At 42.5% G+C, this 20,114-nt stretch overlaps 1 protein-coding gene and 1 non-coding gene across 2 annotated transcripts; one reads left to right on the plus strand and one right to left on the minus strand.

Annotated features, from left to right (window-relative positions):
• Positions 1–3,539: 3,539 nt before the first annotated feature.
• On the plus strand, positions 3,540–19,163 carry LOC123513096 (probable peroxisomal acyl-coenzyme A oxidase 1). The gene is given in 17 exon segments (XM_045269965.1): positions 3,540–3,621; positions 5,754–5,873; positions 7,962–8,031; positions 9,172–9,267; positions 10,015–10,183; positions 11,019–11,142; positions 12,199–12,318; positions 12,743–12,867; positions 13,512–13,672; positions 14,135–14,297; positions 14,794–14,984; positions 15,635–15,753; positions 16,069–16,208; positions 16,527–16,673; positions 17,319–17,412; positions 17,415–17,481; positions 18,202–19,163. Coding segments are annotated over 16 exon segments (2,001 nt in total). The 5' UTR covers positions 3,540–3,621; positions 5,754–5,755; the 3' UTR covers positions 18,299–19,163.
• Positions 7,398–7,473, minus strand: Trnav-gac. Its single transcript has one exon. It is a non-coding gene; the product is annotated as a tRNA-Val (tRNA).
• Positions 19,164–20,114: the final 951 nt, after the last annotated feature.

Genomic DNA, 20,114 nt, shown 5'->3' on the forward strand with positions numbered 1-20,114 from the left:
CAATGGATTTATTTCACGCTTAAAAGAGGATAGACAATTCTTTGATACCATAAAGGCCAAGTTATAGCTCGAATAAAAAAAAACACAATGGGAAATGGAAAATTTTGACTGTAAAGAAGGCTCAAATTCACCTCATAAAATACCACTAAAGACCACTTATTTACCGAACACAGGCGCGGAACACACTTCAAACCCAACGAAACATTTACAGAAACCATAAAAACATACCATGGAAGCGTAATATTATTGTTAAGAAATATATGAAAAAAAGTATTGGAACCCCTGGCTGTGGCGGGCTGGCGGGAGTGGGGGCAGTGAGGCGGGGCCCTGGGGGAGTGACCAGTGCCCGGGGGACGCCACCATCACTGCTCGTTACGCCTATTCCATATTTGAACTGTTTTCACTCTTGTGTGTAAAAGAAACCTAATAATAAGTGAATGGCAAACACAATACCTTAAACAGGGTTGTGGTGAAGGCAGGCAATGCTGACTTGTTGGCTTGCAGTGCTGGCAGTTCACGTTCACTGTTCACTGTTCACTGTTAACCCTTGTTCTTAATTGTCTTCACTCTTCACTCTTGAGGCTTGAGGCTCAGCAAATTTGCCGGGAATTCATGGCAACACGTACTTCACTTGTGTGTGTGTGTGTGTGTGTGTGTGTGTGTGTGTGTCTAGGTATGTGTGTGTGTTTACTGTTTGGGTATATACAGGCATGTTGTGGATGCGTTTGAGTGTGTTTGTGAGTGTTTTGTGTATATCAGACTGTGCTTTGGAGTATGTACGGCTCTGTGTGGGTGTGTGGTAAGACTGAGTAGTAGTAACACTAAACACACCCACCACCACCACCACCACCACCAATCCAATGGCGCCTTCACCCGTTTGGCCTGCAGCCGTGAGTGTGTTTATGATGGCAGTACATGTCTAGTACAAATGTCTGTGATAACTATCTAATTGCTGTTATTAATGAGATACTATACCTATACAACCTTCATAGATCGATTTATTGGTTTTTGTGACATCTTTCTTCCCGTTATCGTGTCCAGCTTTGGTTATTTGGCGTAGTAAGTTATGTTTAGTTTTACAGCGAGTGTTTGCATCGCCCGCGGAAAAAAAAAAAAAAAAGAAGAAAACGAGGTAGCTGAAAGGCAGACTATGATATTTCTTTCTTTCTCTATTTCTATCGCCTCTAGTAGTCAATTTACTTGTGTGCTATCTTAACAGTATACCAGAATAAATTGATAAGTAGAGAAATATATACATTTTATCATGCATATTTATCTTCTTGTCTATCAAACGATATATCTACGAATCTATTTACTTATCTACCCATCTGTATCTCTCTCTATCTATCGTCCTATCAAATTACCTGCTTATCTATCTACCTATCTATCTTCACACCAGCACGCCAATGTCAACAAACTGGCATGGATGGGTGGTGACGGTAAGCTGCTAACACACACACACACACACACACTATCCACCGAACTAATACAAACACAAACGTTGTCCACTTAATCCATTTAATTTATTCTGCCCCATATACGTGTGTGTGTATTTACCTAGTTGTAGTTTTACAGGGCCTGGGCTTTATGCTCGTGTGGTGTGTGTGTGTGTGTGTGTGTGTGTGTGTGTGTGTGTGTTAGTATTAGCCTTTACGTTCACCTAACTCAGCTACAGACACACACTTTCTCCATTAACTAGACCACAAACTCACACATTATCCTTTTTTCCACCTACCTAGTCCACAAACACACATTATCCACTAACTAGTCCACAAACACACACATTATAAGAGCATAAGACAAGAGGGAAGCTGCAAGAGGCCGCCAGACCTATACGAGGCAGTCCCAGTGTGCTTAATCTACCTAGTTCCATCTATCTTCCCCATCCATGAACTTATCTAACCTTCTTTAAAGCTCCCTATTGACTCAGCCCTGACCACATGACCACTGAGACCGCTCCACTCATCAACCACTCTGTCTGAAAACTACTTCCTTCCCATTTCTTTCCTAAACCTGAAATTTTCAAGTTTAAACCCATGATTTCTAGTTCTGTCCCCGCTACTGATCCTGAGAACTACATTAATTGAATTATCCACTAACTAGCTCACAAACACACACACATTATCCTGTTCATCCACTTAGTTAACCCACACACACACATTATCCACTAAGTAGCCCACAAACACATATTATCCAACAACTGATAAAAACTGGGTCATTTTTCGCTTCAGGTGAGATAAGATAGATAAGGAGTGGAGCGAGGGGGCAAGGTTAAAGACTAGTGGAGAGGTGGAGGTGGAGACTGGAAGGTGGATTAGAAAATTGTTCTTCATTAACAAAGGCAGGTATAAGTGGAGTACTGGTGTGTGTAGGTGTTGACAGGTGTGTGCAGGTGTTACTTTATAGTGTGGTGTTGTGGTGTGTGGTGTGTGGTGTGGTGTGTGTGTGGTGGTGTGGTGTGGACAGTGTGGTGTGTGGTGGTGTGTGGTGTGGTATTGTGGTGTAGTACGTTGTGATGTGTGATGGTGAGGTGTTGTGGTGTGGTAGGTGTGTGTATAGGTGTTGACAGGTATATTTTGGGTTACTAGTGTGGTGTTGTGGTGTGTGGTGGTGTGTGTTGTGGTATATGGTAGGTGTGTAGTAGGTGTGTTTTGTGTTACCAATGTGGTGTTGTGGCGTTAAAATGGTGTTTCTAATGGTGTTAATTGTGTAAGTATTTGAATTTTGTCATTATTTGGTGTAGGTGTGTGCAGGTGTGTGGCAGGTGTGTGTAGGTGTTGACAGGTGTGCTTTGTGCTACTAATGTGGTGTTGTGGTGTTAAAATGGTGTTTGTAGTAGGATTAATTGTGCAAATATTAGGTTTTTTGTTAATATTTGGGGATTTTAAAGAGAAATTGATGGAAAAAGGATTCGTAGCGTCTCAACTGTATAAAAAGTTCACGAAGGGTAATGTGAAAAAGCAGAAATAATGCCATAAATGAAATAAAACACAAAAATAACCACGAAAATAGCAAGGATGTATATAAAACTGAAATAAAAGAATGTAAAAAGTAGAAATTAATGCCATATAAATTAAATAAAGCACGAAATAGCAACAAAAATAGCAAGAATGTATATGAAACGTGAAAAGTAGAAATAATGTCATGAATAAAGTAAGATGCTAAGATAAGTACAAATAATAGCAAGGATGAAAATAAAGTAAAGTGAAAAGTTGAAATAATGCCATGAATGAAATAAACCACAAAAATAACCAGAAAAATAATATAAAACAGTTGAAACTATAATATGGAAATAAAAGAGCTAATAAATAAGGAAATACAAGAAAACAATATAGAAAAATAAAAATACATATATAAAACTGAAAAAAACTATGTTACGAAAATAAAAGAAATAATAATAAAAAAATTAGGAAAAATAATATAGAAACTATGATATGAAAATAAATAGATGATAAATGAAAAATAACAAAACTAATATAGAAAGACACAAGAAATACCAGACACTTATATAAAGCTAAAAAAATTATACAACTTCAATAATATTTTAGGCTCGTGGGAACAGAGAGAGAGAGAGAGAGAGAGAGAAAGAGAAAGAGGTAAACAAGGCAGACTAAACTAGAGGTAGGTCTTCAAAGTGATAAATCATGACCCCTTAACTGCCCATTAGATAGATAAATAGATAGATAGGTACACCCAGGCCTCCTCCTCCTCCTCCTCCTCCTCCTCCTCCTCCTCCTCTGTTTAGGAAAGTTTTTTTCTTTTTTTTCTTGGCATAATTTTTGATGTGTCTTGAAATATTTTGTCATAAATTTGTGTAGGTTTTCATTGTGGTGTCTGTCTGTCTGTCTGTCTCTGTCTATCTATCTATTTATGTATCTATGTATCTATGTATCTCTCTCTCTCTCTCTCTCTCTCTCTCTCTCTCTCTCTCTCTCACAGATCCATATTAAGAGTAGCATGAGTGGTCAGGTGGAGGTTAGTTGGCACAGGGGGAGTGGCAGGCTGGCAAGGACGCTTAGATCAGGATGTCAATAGTTTGGGGAAGTCAATCAGTCAGTTAGTCAGTCAGTCTGTTAGTCAGTCAGTCAGTCAGTCAGTCAGTCAGTCAGTCAGTCAGTTAGTCAGTCAGTCAGTCAGTCAGTCAGTTAGTTAGTTAGTTAGTCAGTCAGCCAGTCAGTCAGTCAGTCAGTTAATCAGTCAGTTAATCAGTCAGTCAGTCAGTCAGTGCATCTCCTGGTGTGTGCTGTGTACTGTGTGATGTGGTGTGCTATGTGTGGTGTGTGCTGGTAAGTGTTGCTGTATGCTGTGTGCTGTGGTGTGCTATGTGCTGCTGTGTGCTATGTGCTGCTGTGTACTGTGGTGTGCTATGTGCTGTGGTGGAATGTTCTCTCATTGCTAAGTTCAGGTGGCAAGTTCAACAGGACTTGTACAGCCTCAGTGACCTTCTCCTTTAGGAGTAGTGATAGACAGGACTATGAAATTTTCAAAGCAATGTTTAGAAGCAATAAATAGGGCAAATAGGATCCTGGGTTTTATAAATAGAAATGTTAGTTATAAAAGTAAGGAAGTGGTGCGTAGCTTATATAATTCCTATGTTAGGCCCCATTTAGAGTATTGCATACAGGCCTGGTCACCCCACTATAGGCAGGATATCAACATGTTAGAAGCAGTTCAGAGAAGAGCAACTAGGATGATACCAGCATTAAAGCGCCTGGAGTATAGAGATAGATTAAAGGAATTAAACATGTTTTCATTTGAGAGGAGATGTATAAGAGGGATATGATAGAGTTATTTAAAATGTTCTCAGATACAAACTACATAGATGTGAGATCTTTCTTTACCTTAGAGGAGGGAAGTAGGACTAGAAATCATGGCAGGAAGATTAGAAAGCAAGGCTGCAGGTTAGATATAAGAAAATATTTCTTTAGTCATAGGGTGGTAGACTTCTGGAATGCATTGCCAGAGAGGGTTGTAAATAGCACTAGTTTGACAATGTTTAAAAACAGATTAGATAAGCACTTAAATTTATTAGATTTATAATTATGTATAGCACTGCATGATAGTTTTTATAAGAAATTTACTATAGTTAAACAAGACATGATCCCCATGTATGGGGACCACAAATTGTAGAGGATTTCGCTGCAGGACTGAGCCCTGTTAATGGGCCAAATATTTAGAATTAGTATATAATGTATTGTGTACTTGTAAGTGTATCTTTAAGTACTGATGACGAGGTCGCTGTGCGACTGATACAGGATAACCTAGATGGGCCCTGGTGGCCCTTTGTTATCCTATTATTTATGTTATATGTTAGGTTAGGTTAGACCCTGTTCTCTCATTGCTAAGTCCTCCTAGACCCTGTTCTCTCATTGCTAAGTCCTCCTAGACCACATCCTCCCTGCCCATCCTGACCCAGCCACTGTCAGGGATACACTCAGAGAATACCCTGTTTGCGTGTAGAGTGTAGGGTGTTTGAGCATTAAGGAGTGCAGTATCTGGGTGTATTTATTGACTTGTATTCCTGTGATGTATCCTGTATATTTTTTTGTATTATTATTTTTTTTTTTTTTTGTATTCTCTACCCTTGTGTCTTTGTCCAGGGGTGGTGGGGGGGTGGTATGTCCATCCTCCTCTTGTTGTGTTTCATTATTCTTCCAGCAGTAAATGTGTTAATCTCTCTCTCTCTCTCTCTCTCTCTCTCTCTCTCTCTCTCTCTCTCTCTCTCTCTCTCTCTCTCTCTCTCTCTCTCTCAGGCATGGAGCAGTGTGTGTCAGACCTGAGGGCGGAGCGAGAGAGGTGTTCCTTCAAGCAGAGTGAGATAACACACCTTCTCGATGGAGGAGAGGAGAAGACCATGCAGAGGAGGAAGATTGGTGAGAGAGAGAGAGAGAGAGAGAGAGAGAGAGAGAGAGAGAGAGAGCAGAAGTTGTCCTTATACCCAGCTGTGTGTGTGTGTGTGTGTGTGTGTGTGTGTGTGTGTGTGTGTGTGTGTGTGTGTGTGTAATTCACCTCGGTAGCCTGCTGGTCACCCAGCCAGTCTTCCCCATTACGGAGCGAGCTCAGAGCTCATAGACCGATCTTCAGGTAGGATTGAGACCACAACACACTCCACACACCGGGACAGCGAGGCCACAACCCCTCGAGTTACATCCCGTACCTATTTACTGCTGGGTGAACACAACCCTACACATTAACACACCACAACACACTCCACACACCGGGACAGCGAGGCCACAACCCCTCGAGTTACATCCCGTACCTATTTACTGCTGGGTGAACACACCCTACACATTAACACACCACAACACACTCCACACACCGGGACAGCGAGGCCACAACCCCTCGAGTTACATCCCGTACCTATTTACTGCTGGATGAACACACCCTACACATTAAGAGGCTTGCCCATTTGCCTTGCCGCCCCCGGGACTTGAACCCGGCCCTCTCGATTGTGAGTCGAGCGTGCTAACCACTACACTACGCGGTGTGTGTGTGTGTGTGTGTGTGTGTGTGTGTGTGTGTGTGTGTGTGTGTGTGTGTGTGTGTGTGTGTGTGTATTTACCTAATTGTATTTACCTAATTGTAACATACGGGAAAAGAGCTATGCTCGTGTTGTCCCGTCTCCATATCTATTAATGTCCAGCTTTTTCTTAAAATCATGAATATTCCTTGCGTTGACCACTTCCACGTCTAAACTATTCCATGCTTCCACCCTTCTATGAGGAAAGCTATATTTTTTCACATCTCTCCATTTTTAGTTTTTTCCCATGCCCTCTCGACATTCTTTCATTCCACATACACAGATCTTCCCTATCCATTTTTTCCATGCCAATCATCACTCTGTATATTGCTATCAGGTCTCCCCTTTCTCTTCTGTTTTCCAGGGTCGGAAGTTGCATTCTTTTCAGTCTGTCTTCATAAGTCAAATCTCTTAAGTCAGGCACCATTTTCGTTGCAGCCCTCTGTACTTTCTCTAGTTTCCTTATGTGTTTCTTTAAGTTCGGAGCCCACTGTATTGTTGCATATTCGTGTGTGTGTGTGTGTGTGTGTGTGTGTATTTACCTAGTTGTAGTTTTACAGGGCCTGGGCTTTATGCTCGTGTGTGTGTGTGTGTGTGTGTGTGTGTGTGTGTGTGTGTGTGTGTGTGTGTGTGTGTGTGTGTGTGTGTGTGTGTGTGTAATTCACTGTTCGATCTGCTGCAGTCTCTGACGAGACAGCCAGACGTTCCCCTACGGAACGAGGTCAGAGCTCATTATTTCCGATCTTGGGCTAGGCCTGAGACCAGGCACACACCACACACCGGGACAACAAGGTCACAACTCCTCGATTTACATCCCGTACCTACTCACTGCTAGGTGAACACCACCTACACGTCAAAGCAGACACTCCCAAATATCTACACCCGCCCGGGGAATCCAACCCCGGTCCTCTGGCTTGTCAAGCCAGTGCTCTAACCACTGAGCTACCGTGTGTGTGTGTGTGTGTGTGTGTGTGTGTGTGTGTGTGTGTGTGTGTGTGTGTGTGAGAGAGAGAGAGAGAGAGAGAGAGAGAGAGAGAGAGAGAGAGAGAGAGAGAGAGAGAGAGAGAGAAAGGAGTACCTAAAATTAATAAGAAAATAGAAAAATGAAGAAACAAAAGGTATTTACTATAATAATAATGATAATGATAATAATAGTAATAATAATAATAATAATAATAGTAATAATAATAGTAATAGTAATAGAAATAAAAAAGAATGAAATAGAAAAAAACTAACCTAACCTAATCTTTCTCTCTCTCTCTCTCTCTCTCTCTCTCTCTCTCTCTCTCTCTCTCTCTCTCTCTCTCTCTCATTTTCCTCCTTGTTTTTTTTTTATTTTCTATTTATTTATTTATTATTATTATTATTATTATTATTATTATTATTATTATTATTATAATTATTATTTTATTTATTTTTTTTTTCCATGCGTTCCAAACAGAGTCGGTGTTTTTATCAGACCCAGCGTTCCTGGACACCACACGGCCAGAGTACCTGAGCCACACGGAGAGGTACGCTGCTAACCACCTGCAGAACGCTGGTCAAGTAATCATCACTTACACACCACCAAACACCACTAAACAGCAGCAAACACCACTAAAACACCACCAAAACATCACTAAACACCACTACACACCAGTAAACAGCATAAAAATACACCAAAACACCACCAAACACCACCAGAACACCACTAAACTGCATCAAAACACAAAAAAACACCACCAAAACACAACCAAAGCACTACTTACACACCACCAAACACCACTAAACAGCATCAAACACCACCTAAACACCACCAAAGCACCACTTACACACCACCAAACACCACTACACACCACTAAACAGCTTCAATCACCTAAACACCACCAAAGCACCACTTCCCACCAACACCAAAACACCATCATAACATCACCAAACACCAAAAACACCACAAAAACCCCACCAAACACCACCAAAACACCACAAAACATCACCAAAACACAAAAAACACCAAAACACCACCAAAACACCACCAAATACCACCAAAACACCACCAAACACCACCAAAACACCACCAAAACACCTAAAATACTACAAAACACTACAAAACACTACCAAAACACAACAAAACACTACCAAAACACCACCAAACACCAAAATACCAACAAAACCCCACCAAACACCATCAAAACACCACAAACATAAAAAACACCACCAAACACCACCAAAACACAAAAAAACACCACCAGAACACCACCAAACATCATTCAAACACAGAAAACACCAAAAAACACCACCAAAACACAAAAAACAAAAAATGCCACCAAAACACCACCAAAACACCACCAAACCACCATCAAATACCACCAAAACACAAAAAACATAAAAAACACCAACAAAACACAAAAAACATAAAAAACACCACCAAAACACCAGTAAACACCAGCAAACACCACCAAAACACCACCAAACACCATTTAGACTTTCATTATGTAAAATAAGAAAGAATTTTTGTTATATATTTTTTCCTTTGCATCTGCGTTTTGTGTGTTTTGAGTCTAAGTTTGTGCGTTTGTTTGTCCGTTGTGTCACTCTGTTTGTTTGTCACAGGTATGCTTTTATTTATTTATTTATTTATTTTATTTATTTATTTATTTATTTATTTCCCACAGGTATGCTAATGAGTTACGGAAAGCGTGTTACATGATCAGGAAGTTTAATGAAGATGAGGAGATACAGCAGCTGGTTGGACAGATGGATGGGATTAGGTCAGTACTGTGTGTGTGTGTGTGTGTGTGTGTGTGTGTGTGTGTGTGTGTGTGTGTGTGTGTGTACAGAGCCTGGGCTTTATGTGTGTGTGGCCCCGTCTCCACATCTACACTTATCCAATCTTACTTTAAAACTATGCACACTCGTTGCTGACACCACTTCTTCATTCACACTGTTCCACGTGTGTGTGTGTGTGTGTTATATATGATTGTTAAGTGTATATGTTAACACCACAAAACACTACTATACACCTCAAAACACCAGGAAACACCAACAAACACCAAACATCACCAAATCACTACCAAAACATCACAAAATACCCCAAAACACCACCAATTACTACCAAAACACTACAAAACTACCGAAGCACCCCAAAACACAATGAAACACCCAAAAGACCACCAAAATACCACCAAAGCACCACAAAATGCCACCAAAATACCACAAAACACACCCAAACACCACAAAACACACCCAAACACCACAAAACACCCCCAAACACCACAAACACACCAAAACACCCTAAACACCACCAAACACACCAAACACCACCAAACACCCAAACACACCCAAAACACCACAAACACACAAACACACAAACACATTAAACACCAAACACTAAACACCACAACACACACACAAACACCCTAAACACCCAAAACACCCCAAACACACCACAAAACACCCCTAAACACCACCACAACACCACCAAACACACCCTAACACACCCTATCCTAATCTAACAGAACTTTAATGGGGTCTGGCCTGGGTGTGGCTCTGACCAAGGACGGTAATCCACTTGCACTCCACTTTGTAATGTTCATGCCAGCCATAATGGGCCAAGGAACAGTGGAGCAGCAGGGCAAGTGGATGGGAAGGGCGTGGAGTGGCGAGATCATTGGAACATATGCGCAGGTAGGTGGATTAAAGTGGATTTTGAGGGATTTTTGGTGTTTTTTGGGTTTTTTTGGTGTTTTTTTGGTGGTTTTGGTGGCGTTTGTGTTTTTTTGTGGATTTTGGTGTTTTTGGTGTTTTAGGTGTTTTTGGTGGATTTTAGGTGGTTTTGGTGATTTTGGTGTTTTGTTTTTGAGTGTTTTTAGGTGTTTTTGATGGATTTTGAGTGGTTTTGGTGGATTTTGGTGTGGATTTTGATGTTTTGCTGGATTTTGGTGGATTTTAGTGTTTTGGATGTTTTTTTGTGGTTTTGGTGGTGTGTTTTGTGGATTTTGAGTGGTTTTGGTGTTTTTTGGGTGGTTTTGGTGGTTTTTAGTAATTTTGTGGAGTTTTGATGCATTTTGGTTGAAGATTTGGTGTTTCATGTGATTTTTGTAGGATTTTGGTGGTTTTGGTCATTATGTGAAGGTCTGGTGTGTTTTGGTGGAAGATTTGGTGCTTTATGTGGTTTTTGGTGGAAGATTTGCAGTTTCCATGTGGAGTTTGGTGGATTTTGGTGGATTAAAGTGGTTTTTAGTGTATTGAGTGGATTTTGTTCTTTTTTTGTGGGTTTATGTGGAAGAATTAAGGTTTTAGGTGGATTTTTGGTGGATTAAAATGGATTTGGGTGGTTTTGGGTGATTTTGTGTGTTTTGATAAAAGAATTACGGTTTTTAGTTTGGGTTAGGTCTCTCTCTCTCTCTCTCTCTCTCTCTACAATAATAATAACTTTTCCTTGTTTTCTGTCTCTCTCTACCTACCTCCTCCCTCCCTCTCCCTCTCCCTCTCCCTCTCCCCACTCCCCCACCCTCCACAGACAGAGCTAGGTCATGGCACCTTTCTACGGGGCCTGGAGACAACCGCCACTTATGACCCGGCAACACAAGAGTTCGTCCTCCACTCACCCACCATCACTGCTACTAAGTGGTGGCCGGGCGGACGTGAGTAGGGTGTGTTTGGGTGTGTTTAGGGTGTGTTTGGGTGTGTTTAGGTGTGTTTGTGGGGGAGAAAGGTGTGTTTTGGGCATGTTTGGGTGTGTTTTGGGTATTTTGGGATGTTCTGGGGTGTGTTTGGGTGTTTAGGTGTGTTTTGTGGGGAGAAAGGTGTGTTTTGGTGTTTTGGGTGTTTTGGGTGTTTTAGGGTGTGTTTTAGTGTTTAGGTGTGTTTGTACGGGGAGAAAGGTGTGTTTGGAGTGTGTTTTGTGTGTTTTAGAATGTTTTTAGTGTTTTGTTTTGTGTTTGTGTGTTTGGGTGTGTGTTTGTTTGATGTGTTTGTGTTTGTGTGTGTTTGGGTGTTTTGGGGTGTGTTTGGCTGTGTTTAGGTTTGTGGGGGAAAAAAAGGTGTGTTTTAAGGTGTTTTAGGATATGTTTTGGGTGTATTGGGGTGTTTTAGGGTGTGTTTGGGGTGTTTTAGGGTGTGTTTTGGGATGTAAGTGTGTTTAGGGTGTGTTTGGGTATGTTGGGGATCAAGGTGTGTTTGGGTGTTTTGCCATGTATTTGGGTGTGTTTGGGTGTGTTATGGTTTGTTTGGGTTGTGTTTGGGATGTGTTTGGGGTGTATTAGGGCATTTTGGGATATGTTTGGGTGTGTTAGGGTGTTTTGGAGTGTGTTTGGGTGTGTTGTAGGGGAGTGAAGTGGTGTTTGGAGGTGTTGAGTTACCAGTAATCAAAACTCAATCCACACTTTGCTAGTTCTCTCACTATTGCCTTAGAAAAATAGAGAAATTGGTATTAAAATAGATAAATAGATAGAAAATACATAAGTAGATAGATAGATAGTAGATATAGATAAATAGACCAAAAAAATAGAAATTAATAGAAAAATGTAAAAAAAATTGAAAAATAGATAAATAAATAAATGAATAAGAAATAGACAAATAAATACAAAAATAGACAAATTAATCACCTTTTTTTATTTATTTTTTTATTATTATTACTTATTTATTTATTTTATTTTTTTCTCCACTACCACCACCACCACCACCACCACCACCACCAGTTGGCAAGACAGCGAACTATGCAGTGGTGATGGCGCAGCTGTACACAGAGGGGAGGTGCCACGGCCCCCACCCCTTCATTGTGCAGCTCAGGGACGAGGACACACACCAGTCCCTGCCAGGTGAGAGAGAGAGAGAGAGAGAGAGAGAGAGAGAGAGAGAGAGAGAGAGACTATAGAAAGGAAAACAAGAAAAAAGTAAGAAAATCAAGTCAAGAGAGAGAGAGAGAGAGAGAGAGAGAGAGAGAGAGAGAGAGAGGAAATGAGAAAGAGGAGAGAAAGAGAGAAATGAGAGAGAGAGAGAGAGAGAGAGAGAGAGAGAGAGAGAGAGAGAGAGAGGTGAAGGTTTAGAGAGAAGGAAAAGAAGAGAGATTTTAATGAGAAAGAGGAGAGAAAAGAGGAAACAGGAAATGAGAGAGAGAGAGAGAGAGAGAGAGAGAGAGAGAGAGAGAGAGAGAAACAGACACAGAAACAGCAACAGACAGACACACACACACAAACCACAATTCTTCCCCCCACCGTAATTCTCTCCCCTTCCCCCCCCAAGGCGTGACCCTGGGAGAGATCGGCCCTCGTCTAGGAATGAACACAAACGACAACGGGTTCCTTCGCTTCAACCATCACCGCATCCCACGCACACACCTCCTCATGAAGCACTCACAGGTGTTGGAGGTGAGACCAGGCAGAGTGGGAGGCTGGGAGAGGGATGGAAGAGAGCTGGGAGGGTGTCGGAGGGGCTGGGAATGGCTGGAAATGAATGAGAGAGGCTGGGAGAGACTAGGCAGTACTGGGAGTGGCTGGGAGGGACTGAGAGAGGCGGGAAGAGACTAGGAGAGAATGGTAGGGTGTTAGAGGGGAGAGGGAGAGGGGATGGGAGAAGGCTGGGAGAGGATGGAAAGGGAATGGTAAGGTTTGGCAGGGTCTAGAGGGAAATGGGAGAGAATGGGAGGAGCTGGGAGAGGCTGGGGGGGACTAGGAGAAGCTGGGAGGGGTGGGAGAGACTGGGGGACCGGGAGAAGCTGGGAGAGAGTGGGAAAGGCTAGGAAAAGCTGGGAGAGGCTGGAAAAGGCTGGAAAAATCTGGGAGACTTTTCAATAATCTCTCTCTCTCTCTCTCTCTCTCTCTCTCTCTCTCTCTCTCTCTCTCTCTCTCTCTCTCTCTCATTTTCTTTCTTTTTTCTTCTTTCTCCTTAAAATCTCTCCTCTTTTTCCTTTTCTAAACCTTCACCTCTCTCTCTCCCTCTCCCTCTCTCTCTCTCTCTCTCTCTCTCTCTCTCTCTCTCTCTCTCTCTCTCTCTCTCTCTCTCTCTCTCTCAGGACGGCACATATGTGAAGCCAGCGAGTAACAAGCTGGCGTACGGAACAATGGTGTTTGTACGAGTGGCCATCTGCTTTGACACTTACAGACAACTTCAGCGAGCCGTCACCATTGCCACTCGCTACTCTGCCATCCGCCGACAGTCTGAGCTGGTGCCAGGGTAAGAGGGTGTGGCAGGGGGTAGGGGATGGTATAGGTGTGGTTGGGTGTGTTAGGGTGTGGTGGGTTTGTTAGGGTGTGTGTGTGTGTGTGTGTTTGATGTTTCAAGAGTTTTTCTACAGTTAATAGTGCAGAAATTTTGTCACTCTGCCTCTAGAACCATAAAAACTTAAAGTCGTTCTTCTTTCTCTCTATGACTATTTTCCAAGGCCACAGAGATGACGAGCAGCGTTTCCAAGAGTGTTTCACCAGTTAATAATGTAGAAATCCTAACCTAATCTGACCTAACCACACCCCAAACAGCTTAAGTTAGAAAAAGAAAGAGAGAATGAAACGCAACTCCTCTTATCCATCATCTTCTAAAACACACACAAAAAAAGAAAAAGAAAAAGAAAAAAAAATTCTTATATTAACTTAAGCTAACCTAACCTAACCCAACCTAACCTAACCTAATGAACCCCAGACAGCCCGAGCCACAGATCTTGGAGTACCAGACACAACAACACAAGTTACTGCCTCTCATCGCCACAGTGTTCGGGATCCACTTTGCCGCCCAGAGTGTGTGGCAGACCTACAACGACGTCACTGGCAGTATTCACCAAGGGAACCTGGACCTGCTGCCGGAGGTGAGGGGGAGGAGCAGGAGGAGGAGGAGGAGGAGGAGGAGGAGGAGAGTTTTAGAAGGGAAAATGAGGAGGAGGAGGAGCAAGAGGAGGAGATAAGGAGGAGGAGGATGAGGAAGGGGAGGAGGAAGAGGACGAGATAAGGAGGAGGAGGAGAAGGAGGTGATGGTGGTGATGGAGGAGGAGGAGAGTTTTAGAAGGGAAAATGAGGAGGAGGAGGAGGAGCAAGAGAAAGAGATAAGGAGGAGGAGGATGAGGAGGGGGAGGAGGAAGAGGGCGAGATAAGGAAGAGGAGGAGAAGGAGGTGATGGTGGTGATGGAGGAGGAGGAGGAGGATGTTTTAGAAAGGAAAATGAGAAGGAGGAGGAGGAGGAGGAGGAGGAGGAGGAGGAGGACAAAAAGATATGATATTGAATTAGGAAGCATATAAACACCAAAAAAAAACAGTACAAAACTCTCTCTCTCTCTCTCTCTCTCTCTCTCTCTCTCTCTCTCTCAGCTCCACGCCCTCTCTTGCGGTCTCAAGGCTTTAAGTTCATCTGACGCAGCAAGCGGTGTTGACACTTGCCGACTTTCATGTGGTGGTCACGGATATCTGGCCTCGTCAAACCTCCCTCGCATCTACACCACCACCACTGCCGCCATCACCTATGAGGGCGAGAACACCGTCATGTGGCTTCAGGTGGCAAGGTGTGGTGTTGTGTGGTGTTTGTGGTTGTGGTGTGGTGTTTCTGGTGTTTGGGTCATGGTGGTGCATGTGGTGTTGTATGTGTGTGTGTGTGTGTGTGTGTGTGTGTGTGTGTGTGTGGTGGTGTGGTGGTGTTTGTGGTGGTGTTTGTTTGGTGTTATGGTAGTGTTTAGGTGTTGGTGGTTAATATAGTGTTGTGGTGGTGTTTGTGGTGTTGTGGTGGTGTTTGTGATGTGGTGGTGGTGTTTACATGGTGTTGCATGTGGTGTTGAGAGAATTATATTCCTTTTTCTCTCTTCTTTCTTCTTCCTCTTTTCTTTTTCTTTTCTCCTCTTGCCCTTCCTTTTCTTTTTCCATCTTTGTGGTGTTGTGGTGTGTGGTGTTGTAGTGTGTCTGCATGTGTGTGTGTGTGTGTGTGTGTGTGTGTGTGTGTGTGTGTGTGTGTGTGTGTGTGTGTTTGATGGTGTTTAGGTGTGTTTAAGTGAAAGATCTGGCTATTGGTGGTGTTGATGTGTGTGTTGGTGTGTGTACTCTCACACTCATAATACTTAATCTCTTTCTTTACCTCAATAAATCTGATAATTCTCTCTCTCTCTCTCTCTCTCTCTCTCTCTCTCTCTCTCTCTCTCTCTCTCTCTCTCTCTCTCCACAGGTACCTCATCAAGTCATTCCGAGAGGCAAGACAGGGACAAACTCTGAGGCATTCTGTGTCATACCTCAGTCCACGTCCTGCCTCCACACACACTCCACCTCAGGCCCTCTCCAATGCTGGTGTGTGTGTGTGTGTGTGTGTGTGTGTGTGTGTGTGTTTGTAAATTATGTATGTATTTTATCTATTTATCTCTGTTTTCTCTCTCTCTCTCTCTCTCTCTCTCTCTCTCTCTCTCTCTCTCTCTCTCTCTCTCTCTCTCTCTCTCTCTCTCTCTCTCTCTCTCTCTCTCTCTCTTGTCTCTTAATTTCTTCTCTCTCTCTCTCTCTCTCTCTCTCTCTCTCTCTCTCTCTCTCTCTCTATCTATCAATCTATCTACCTATCTATCCATCTATCCACTAAGTCTGCTCCACACAGCCTTTTTTCCTTCCACACAGCGCTGGTGGAGGCGTTCCGAGTGGCTGTGTCTCATTTGGTGGAGGAGGCAGCGACGCGACTCCAGGGCCACTGTGACGCTGGGAAGATGTTTGAGCTGGCCTGGAATGCTTGCTCTGTTCAGCTGGCCAGGTGTGCACAGGTGTGTATCTCTCTCTCTCTCTCTCTCTCTCTCTCTCTCTCTCTTTTTTTGCTTTCTCTCTCTCTCTCTCTTCTCTCTCTCTTTCTCTCTTTCTTTTCTCTTTTTCTTTCTCTCTCTCTCTCTCTCTCTCTCTCTCTCTCTCTCTCTCTCTCTCTCTCTCTCTTTTCATTTTTGTTACCTGTTTGGGTTTAAAGTTTGACGATTTTGAAATGGTGTTTTTAATTTCCATTTTCTTCCACCTATCCTCTCAAATCCACCTTATTCATCCACTTTCTTCCACCTATCCACCGAAAATCCACCTGTGCTTGTTATCCACAGGTGCACATCCGTTACTTCACCTGCGAGGAGTTTCTGCGAGGGGTGGAGCAGGCGGAGGTGAGTGTGGAGACCCGTGGAGTGCTGATGAGGCTGTGTCGACTCTACCTGGTCTTCCACATCATCGGGAATCAGGGCGACTTTCTCAGGGTAAGTGGAAATGTGGAGAATGTTGTTTTGTGCTTCAGTTTCTCTTGTTTTGCTTGTTTGTTCTTGTTTTTGTTGGTGTTTTATTTTATTTTATTTTTTTTTTTTTATTTTTTTTTTTTGTTTGTTAATTTTGTTTCCTTATGTTTTTTTTTTTTTTATCTTTTGATGTTTTTGTTTCTCATGTTTTTCTATTATTTTCCTGATTTTTTCCTTTTTTTTTTTTTGCAGTTTTGCTTCTTGTCTTGTGTTTGTTCTTGTTTTTGTTGGTGTTTTATTTTCGTGTTTGTTTTTTGTTTCTTTTTCTCATTTTTTTTTTTTTTTTTTTTTTTGCATTTTCAGTTTGTTAATATTGTTTCCTTGTTTTTTTCCTTTTTCTTTTCCTTTTCTTTTTTTTTCTCATGTTTTTCTATGATTTTCCTGATTTTTTTTCCTTTTTTTTTGGCTTTCTCAGTTTATTAATTTGATTTTCCTGTTTTTCTCCCTTATTTTTGCATGTTCAATTTGTTTTTGTGTTGTTTTCTATTATTTTTCCGTTTTCCTATCAACGTATCAACTTTTTATCAATCTATCTATCTGTCTATCTATTTCTCTCACTACACCAAATTATCTACCTAACCTAACTTGACCTGACCTTTTCACCCTTAGAGTGGCGCCCTGACCTCCGCTGACCTTGCCGGACTAGAAGAGGAACTGGCTGACCTCCTGGCTGCCCTCCGCCCTGATGCTGTGTCTCTGGTGGACTCTTTGACATCCACGACCGCATTCTGGACTCCACTCTGGGCTGCTGGGACGGCAATGTCTATGAGAGGTGGGTGGAGGGAGGGGGTGGTGGAGAGGTGGAGGGGTGGAAGAGGTGAAGTGATAGATTTGGACGAAAAAATGTTTACGATGGAGAGAATTGTGGAGAGAAACATGTAGGGACACTTAGAGATGGAGAAAAGGAGAGGGAGAGATGGAGAGAAAAGTAAGAGAGTGAAGTGGAGGGATGGAAGAAGAGATGGTGGATTTAGATAGAAAAATGTTTAGGATGGAGAGAATTGTGGAGAGAAACATGTAGGGACACTTAGAGAGGGAGAAAGTGAGAGTGAGAAGGTGGTGGAAGAGGTGAGAGGGTGACAGATGTAGGGGTGGAGAGATAAAGGCGACAGGAGGAAGAGTAGTGGAAGGGGTGGTGGAGGGGGTGATGGAATAGGATGACAGGGTGGAAGGGGTGATGGGAGGGGATTATGGGGTGAAGGGAGGGTGAGGGTGTGTGGTAGAAAAATAGAGAGAGAGAGAGAGAGAGAGAGAGAGAGAGAGAGAGAGAGAGAGAGAGAGAGAGAGAGAGAGAGAGAGAGAAGAAGAAAAGATGAAAATAGAGACAAAAAGAGACAGAGAAAACCAAACGAATGAAATAAAAGATAGATATGAAAAAGAAGAGAAAACGAAGAGAGAGAGAGAGAGAGAGAGAGAGAGAGAGAGAGAGAGAGAGAGAGAGTTAAAAAAATAAAAAGATATACAAAAACTAACTTGTTCAAATCTCCCACAGGCTGTTTGAGGAAGCCAAGAAAAGCCCCTTAAACCAGAAAGACGTGCCAGACGGTTACGACAAATACCTCAGACCTCTTATGAAAGCCAACCTCTAGACACACACACACACACACACACACACACACACACACACACACACACACACACACACACTTTTAATCTTAGTATTTGTGGACCAGAAAATTTGAAGAGAGCATTTAAAGAGAGAGAGAGAGAGAGAGAGAGAGAGAGAACATGTAAGGAGAGAAATAGAAAATAGAAAATGTGTGAGGAAAGGAGAGAAGAATTAACAGAAGATAAGTGAGAGAGAGAGAGAGAGAGAGAGAGAGAGAGAGAGAGAGAGAGAGAGAGAGAGTTAGCTTTCTAATCGCACAAAGGTTTTCAGATAGGCAAAGTTAATAGCTGATGCAATACCTGTGAAAGAAAGAAATGAATATATAGAAGAGAGAGAGAGAGAGAGAGAGAGAGAGAGAGAGAGAGAGAGAGAGAGAGAGAGAGAGAGAGAGAGAGAGAATATTAGAGTTAGCTTAATAATGTACAGGATATACACATGAGGTGAAAACATGACAGTGTCTAATTGTTGTGGGTTATATAAAGAAGAGTTATTGAGTCAGTGAGTGATTGACATTTTAAGTGTAATGTGGCAACCAATGTACAGGAAAGATGCATGAGGGCTGAAATATAACATAGACTAGACTAGAGGGTGTTGTGGAGGTGTTGTAGGGTGTTGTAGGGGTGTATAGTTGTTAGTGCCGAGAATTATAGTTTTTTGTTAGTTTTGGGTGTTATGTGTGAGTGTGTGTGTGTGTGTGTTGTTTGCCTGTCTGTCTGTGTGTTTGTCCATCTATACAGTGCCTGGCTGGGTGTGGTGGTTGTTCCCTCATGCCAGGCACGCTGTATGGTGACCCCAGCTGTGTTATAACCATGTTGAGTAAATACTAAATACTTTATATCAATTTATGCCGAGTTTTAATTTCCTGCAATGATTTGGTGGTGTTGGTTGTGTTGTAATGGACCTTCCTCCTGTTCCTGCCACACTGATAGATTGATAGATAGATAGATAGTTGAATAAACATGTTTTCAGATTTACAGTCAGAAAACAAATTCTAAGGATAAAACTCAAATTGAACAAGATTGAACTTTAAAATATAAAACAAACTGTTGTCCATTGATTAAGATTAGAAATAAGATACACACAAGAACTAAAAACAAACACTCACCAAGCACACACACTATACCTTGTTCCTTGTACCCGAAGGTCAGCTCATTGTGTCCACCTCCTCCCACCCTCTACATGACACCTGTGCAGACTCTTCTCCTCCTCCTCTCCACACCCACTGCAGTGCACACTGCTGCTCAGCCCTCCCTCACCAGGCAGGGTGACAGTGGGTGGCACTGCTTCTGGTGTCAACACACTCTCCACTCTCACAGCACTCAGCCTGCAGTGCCAATGTCCTTAAATGGACCTCACCCTGCACCAGGGGAGCCTTGCAGTGAAGGCTACCACCACCTCTGCTCTGACCTAAGACTGAACAAGAACAGAGCATTGTAGTAGTGTGGTGCTAACACTAACAGGATTGACAAACAAGGCAGCTTAGAAACATGATTTATCGCACTACAGTTACATCAAACACATTACAACTGCAATAAATGAAAAAAATATATATAAAATGTCAACCATTAAGTGGTCAGTTGGTGCAGGATTCAATGTTATGGCAAGTTATTGCACACGTAGGTGGCACCGCCCCAGGAGCCAGGCTCTCCTGCCCACCACCACCACCACTACCACCATCAGGCTGCCGCTGCCGCCGCTGCCACCCTCACTACAAAACTCTTCACTGAGCAGTTTAACAAAACATTGCAGTGGTTGGTGAGTGTCGCGGCGGCCACCACACCACCACACCGCCACAT

The sequence above is a fragment of the Portunus trituberculatus genome, chromosome 5 (genome assembly GCF_017591435.1).
Source record: "Portunus trituberculatus isolate SZX2019 chromosome 5, ASM1759143v1, whole genome shotgun sequence".
NCBI classification, from domain to species: domain Eukaryota; kingdom Metazoa; phylum Arthropoda; class Malacostraca; order Decapoda; family Portunidae; genus Portunus; species Portunus trituberculatus.